The sequence below is a fragment of the Galeopterus variegatus genome, unplaced genomic scaffold, assembly GCF_000696425.1.
Source record: "Galeopterus variegatus unplaced genomic scaffold, G_variegatus-3.0.2 Scaffold5201, whole genome shotgun sequence".
Taxonomy (NCBI): domain Eukaryota; kingdom Metazoa; phylum Chordata; class Mammalia; order Dermoptera; family Cynocephalidae; genus Galeopterus; species Galeopterus variegatus.
Window position 1 is genome coordinate 170,388 of NW_007731312.1, and position 6,899 is coordinate 177,286.

The 6,899-nt window shown below is 34.7% G+C and overlaps 1 protein-coding gene across 1 annotated transcript in view; it reads left to right on the forward strand.

Moving 5' to 3' along the window:
* The window catches only part of PARP8 (poly (ADP-ribose) polymerase family, member 8), a 122,455-nt gene extending 115,838 nt beyond the window's left edge, over nt 1-6,617 (forward strand). Inside the window, exon 21 of the mRNA XM_008589096.1 lies at nt 5,151-6,617. Coding sequence (XP_008587318.1) covers nt 5,151-5,253 — 103 coding nt within the window. The 3' untranslated portion in view covers nt 5,254-6,617. The remainder of the gene's footprint in view (nt 1-5,150) is intronic.
* The last annotated feature ends 282 nt before the right edge of the window (nt 6,618-6,899 follow it).

Consider the following 6,899-nt stretch of genomic DNA (forward strand, 5'->3'; position numbering starts at 1 on the left):
CATTATGTGATCCCTGATGCTAGAAGCTTTGCATGATGACTAGGATATACGTTAATGTGATTTCCTTTTTCATCTATTATTAGGTGAAAATATTAAAAATTAAAATAACTTCCATGCTAATCTGATTCCTGGAGTTGAGATAATAAAACAGTCATTTAGTATTCTAATCAAATTTTTCCCAAGAAGTAAACAACACAGAAATAGAGAAGAAAAGGGAAATTTTAGGGAACAAACTGATGAATCAGAAGAAATTGAAAGTGAGATTTAAAGGAAGATAGCACTTCGGAAAAAAGTAAGAAGATTGAAAAAATGTTGGAAAATTCCAAAATGAATAAACTTAATTAAATATAAATATTCCAGGCAAAATGAAATAACTCAGATCTTATGAACAGAATCCAGCCAATTTCTAGTGTCTAGAAATTGTTAGTGAAGTCCAGTTATATTACTAACCTTGAAACACATGTGTACAAGGACAGTAACATCCATATGTAGAAATCAGGAAGCTGTTTTCAAAAGGGCCAGAAGATGTGAAAGTAGTAATGAATGAAATGCCCACATTACAATTGCTTGTTTGATGAATATTTGCCCTTGAACAGCCTGCTAGTACCTTAAAATCAATATGTACAACGTGGAACCCAGTATTTAATTCCCCTTACCAGCTTCTCAGCTTCTCCGATCCGTGCAGTAATTTTATACTTTGAAGAGACTTGAAGCCAGCACTGTAATTTCCCATTTATTTTTCCCTGCTGGGCACATTCATCAGTTTCCAAGTTTCTTTTCTCTATTTCCTCGCATCAGTACCTTTATTTTTCGAAGAGACTTGAAGCCAGCACTGTAATTTCCCATTTATTTTTCCCTGCTCGGCACATTCATCAGTTTCCAAGTTTCTTTTCTCTATTTCCTCGCATCAGTACCTTTATTTTTATGTATATGTCATTCTTTCTCTCAGAGTCCATCAAAAGGTTCCTAGTTGTTTTCCTTGCTTCTAATTTCTTCATCACTCTCAGCCTCTTTTGTACAATGCCAGGTTTGTTAAAGACTGCCATCATTACACTAGTGATACCTGTTCAATATTCAGAAATTGGAGATAAGTCAAAAAAGGAGAAAATTGCCCATATTCTCCCCACTTAGAGTTAACTATGCTTAATTTTTTGGTGTAGAGCCTACTTTTCTATGCATGTAAAAATCTAAAATCATACTATTTATACCACATTAATTTTCCTAAAGTGGTGTTTTTATTATTCATTGCCCATACGGGCTGATAGGTAATACATAAAAATGTGGCATTCTGCAACATAGAGCCCATTCTACCTTACTTCAGTTACCCGTGCAAACCATTGATTAAATGACATTAATATCCAAGCTGTTTCTTGAAAACAACTTGGAGTTGTTTTTCCACTATTGTGCCTTTGTTCAGTCAGTCCAAATGGCAGGCATCACTAGCTAGGCCTTTAGCCTAGTTTTCAAGGCAAACTCAGACATGGTCTTTTCCATGGCACCTTCTCTGACCTTGCTGTCAGAAGTGGTATCTGTCTTTACTTTGAATTTTGCTCACCCTGTATTTGGACCTCTCATGCTGCCTCATTCTATAGATATTTGAATAACTATTTTTTCCCCCAGTCTGTGTATGGGATTCTCACATAACGGCTTGTGTGGAAGTTCTTAATGTACATTGAAAGAAAGCAGTAACAAAAAATGAATGTTCTATCTCAGTGAAGAGATTGTACATGGACTATGAAGTAGACAAGGTACTTACAGCATCAGATTTCATATAGGAACTTTGGACAAGTGTTGGTTATCATTCAATTTACAGTGAATTTCTCTTCTCTGTTGCTGATAAAAACAGTGCTACAGTTTGTGGTTCCAGATTTAGGGGATGTAGAAACAAATTTACATGTGTTAATCTTAAAACGCTCATAAAAGATGCTCTATGAGTTTGAGATTAAAGGTTGTCAATACCTTCAAACGTTTTTATCCATGAAATTTCCTAACATACCTAAGAGATTTCAAATACATTACTACCATCAGCAATTTAGATAAGGGTACTTCAAAAAGTTTGTGGAAAAATTGAACTAAAAAATAGTACAAATCTTTCCACGAACTTTTTAAAGTACCCTCGTATATATAAGCCTTCCCAGTTGCCCAAATCAATTAGTAGTTTGTTTTTCCTTTATTATTATATATGCTTCATATATATGTTTAAGACACCTGAATGCCTTTGGCCAGTTTTGTCCTTCAACCCACAACTGTTGTGCTGCCTTGTGGGCTTCACAGACAATGGAAAAAATATGCATTTTCTTTGATACTTTTAAACTCCGTCCGTCTGTCTGTCTGTCTGTCTGTCTTTGGTTCTCGCTGTTGCTTTTGCTCTCACTTTTGCTCTCTCCCCTCTCCTGTGTTCTTTCTGTCTTAACATCGTAGTTTATCCAAAGAATAGGAGTCTCATCTCTTCTCCATTAACTTCTAACGCTTTTTAAGTGTCAGTGAACATGTAATATTTGGGGAGGACACACCTTTCCATTTGACTGAAAACCCACTAGTTATATACAACCTACAACCTGAAGACCACTCTTTTAGGTAAATGATAATGGACATGTAAACAAAGGTAATGGAATTGGGTAGAGAGAAGACTTAAGAAAATGGAAGCCAGATAACTCGGTGAATAATTGAATTTAGGCACAGAGAGGAGTCAACAGTGAAGCTTTTGTGCTGTTGGATAATGGTACATCAAAGTGAAGTATGGATAGTCTAGAAAGGAGCAGTCCTAGGGTCAAAAAGTTATGTTGTGTTTTGAATATACTACATTTGTGATGTCTCTGTGAAAGTTATAGTTAAGGAAGGATGTAAGGACTGGAGGTATAGTTTTAGGAACCAGCATGTGGGTGAAAGCTAAAACTTGGTAAAGGCTAAAATAATTGAGTTTTGCATATCATGAGAAGAGAAAACTGAGGCACGAATCATTGAAATGGGATGCCAGGGAAGAGGACAGAATGAAAGACACTGAGACTTAATCATCAAAGGGCTAACCAGGGAATGAAGAAATAATACAGCTTCAAGAAAAAGAACAGTGAACTGTATCACATACTGCAGACATAGGAGATAAAGTCTCCTGAATTTATCAACGAGGAGGCATGGACAACCTTTATCAGTACTTTTCAGTAGAGTAGTAGGGTCAGAAGAAAAATCGCAGTGAGTTGAGGCAAAAATGGGAAGTTACAATGTGGTGTAGACAAATCCTATTCAAAGGCCAACTTTAAAGTGAAGAGGATAGAGATGGCAGTATGTAGACTTGTTATCAATTAAGCCAAACATATCTTATTCAACATTGTCTTCAAACTACATAGGAGGTAGTAGGTGTGTTGAGTATACCAAAAATGTAATAGAGATAGAACAGACATAAATTGGGAAAGGCAAGGTTACATGTGGACTGGTTTCTGAAATTGGAAAGTCATAAAGTACTAGAACAGTTCTAAGCCCTGCCACTCCCCCACTTCACTCCTAGCATGTGCTTTTCTATGTGTCTGCTCCGTTCTCTTTTTGTCAGTCTCTTATTTTTTATAATGTCAATCCTAGAAGGAGCAGGTCTGACTGTCCTTGTGAAAAACTATTATCTCCCTGGGGTTGCATCTTCAAGCCAGGTTCCCTTCCCACCTTCAACTTAGAAAGGCAGATGGCTCAGCTTTTGTGGCAGGACTTATATAAAAACCAGGCTAAGATATTTTACTTGCCCAGTAAGATATACCTTTACACAATTTGCCACAAGCACCTGGTTGGATTTGAACAATTCTTAACATGTTTGACTTAGCATGTTTTCTAGTTCTTAGAGCACTTACTGTTTGATCTCTTGAGAAAATATTTGTAATTGGCCTGTGTACCACGCTTCCCATTCTTTTTCTTAAAGTACTGTTTCACCATGGGGTTCCACTTACCTATATACATGTGCATTGAGGTTAGCCAAGTATAACTAATAGAGCAACCTTGTAAGATAAGAATTGGCCAAGTTGACAGGCAACTTTGGATCATTTAGTTAGGAGTTTAGACTTGGTACAAAGGCAATTATCACTTGGTGTTTAAGCAATGGATTATGTAAGGAGCTAAGTTCTTATTGCTATATGTCATCTGTTTCATTTTCCTATATTGTGCTATTTCAGGAAAAGACAGTGGCTTGCATTAATCTTTGAGACACAGTGCTTACACCCTGGTTATCTGTTTTGAAGTAATTACCACTTCTCTAAAGCCTCTGTCTTGAAGCCATTTTTTATGAAGTAAAATTAATTCATCGCATATTCCACTCTGAATATTATCATGAAAGTTTGAAAATTCATTCTTGGGAAATTCTTATTGCTCAAGTAAGTTTATTTGAGGAAATGATTATCATCTAAAATATAATTATTTCTTTATAACGAACTTAGTAATTGCTGTCCTTTAACATTATATTTTCACTTCTACTGCTAAGCTAAACTTAGCAGGCTTGCATTGTTATGTGAAGTACCAGCACAAATAAGACTATGTTACAGTCAGACTTAATGGGGCAACCAGTGATAAGAAAAAAGTGCAGCACTGATTATAGCCGAATAATAATTAGAAGGCAGCCATGGCAAAGAAGCAGTGGTAGAAAGTGAAGTGAGTGTCAGCAATCAGAAAATAGATAAACGATTGAAGTCGCAGCAGAGTTAAGAAGTCCAGAACCTAAGGATCATAAGGTTGAAGCTGGTATATTCTTTTGCAGTAGGCTTCATAGCAACTGTTGTGGAAATGCTTGCAATGCTGGGGTGCTTCCCACATCTCCGGCAATACTTCAGTGGGGATAATCAAAATAAAATTAAAGTGGAAGGAAGGGGCAAATTAAGCCATGAAGTAGAATAATGGGCCATTCTCTGTATAGTAATGAGAACACATTATTAAATACAACTGAAAAATAACTATCCTTAGTTTTTGATTCCCATGGGTTATATTTTAGGTATCAAATAGCATTTCTAAGGCATTTTAAACATTGTCATCTTTTTGAGTGTTTTTTAATGTTTCTGTGTTTTGTATTTTAGCTATGAAGATGGCCAAGTTGGAGATGCAAATATTAACAATTTCTAAGGCATTTTAAACATTGTCATCTTTTTGAGTGTTTTTCAATGTTTCTGTGTTTTGTATTTTAGCTATGAAGATGGCCAAGTTGGAGATGCAAATATTAACACACAAGAAGGAGGCATTCACAAAGAGATCCTCCGAGTAATTGGTAATCAAACTGCTACTGGTTAAAGGACCACCATTTGATTAACACAATTTGAAGCCTTCCTCGGGTTCAAAGCTGGATTTTGAACTGAAGAAGATGATAAAATAATTTATTGTTATTATAAACAAAATTAACCCTTTGAATACTGATTTTTTTTTCCTAGTATTTCTAAGTATCTTATTAAAATACCTAAAATGGTATAAAATTTATCAATTGTAGGGTTATGGAATCTAGTAATAAAATTACAACAGCACTTAAACTGAAGTTTGGGTTGCTCACACAATAAACAAATTGAAAAAACAGTTTTGTGCTGATATTTTTATACTAAACTCTTTGATTGGACATTTGGTATTATATACCGACATTTTAGGTTTCCAAAATAGAATTGAGAACATTTTATAATGGCATCTAAATCTGTCAGATATTTTGCAATAAGTATAATGCTTGCACATTCTGATGTGCTATATAATTAGTGGTATGAACATTTGAATGTTTTAGGAAGGATGTTGTTCCCTATTCTTCTATTTTTTCCTTCTACAAAAACAATTAGGTCTTAGCGGTTCTTTGCCCAGAAGTATGTAATACACGTATTACAGATTTATGGATCAAATTTGTGGTTGTGTATATATGTGTGTATATTCACACATATGTATTTTGATAGAGACGGTGTGGGCCCCAATTCTATCATTCAGTGATAGAAAGATAATATTCAGTAAGCAGTAAATCTGGACATAAACCAAGATATGAGCCAAATTTACCACCACTCATTCACTGAAAATATCTGTAGACAAACCTTCTGTTTGTTTAAAGAAATGTCCTGTTGGTTAAAATTCATCTCTTTTGAAATGTTGCCTAAAAGTCATAATTTGGGGAACATAGATGCCCCTTGGTACACTGAATCAACATTCAATTGAACGTATGTTTAAAGAAAGGCCTCAGAACTTAAAGAAGCAGTATATTTTTTTTATTTTCTACAGTGGAACATTTAAAAAATTTATTTATACCACACCAGCATTTTTATATTTGTTCATCTAATACCTCTGTTTATTTTTTCATATTGAGAAAGAAGACAAACTCTGAAGCTTCTTTTATATTAAAAGACCACAAACACATTTATAGAGAACGATATACACCAGCTCTCATCATTTCCCTTTTAAGAGTTATGTGCTCATCAAAATCATTTCTATTTTTTCGAGTCCTAGAGTTCTTATTTCAAGTTTTAATTGATAGTGTTTATTTTCCTATGTGATGTCTTTGGAATAAGGCCATTCATAAAAACAGTTTAATTAATGAGTCTGCCATTCTATTCAAACCCTGAATCAAGGCTCATATCTGATTTAAATATCTGTCGAAATAAAAAATAAAAATGTACAGTCATTTGCAAGCCTAATGCGATAACTTCTGTGTTTATTTCCTTTGTCTGGCATAAAAGGTGAGAAAAGGGTCATACACATATTTAAGAGTTGCAGTTTAAAAAGTATTTACTAATTGTTTCTCTTATATTGTAAATAATTGATACACCACTTATTTCTGGAAAAATAGGTTTGAAGTGGTTGGTATATTAATCATTTAAATGTATCTACTTAAAACATTGATCTGTTTTGACTCGTGCCTCTGAACTCAGGGCCACACTGAGGGATAATATTAGCATGGTAGGTCCAAGATATAATGT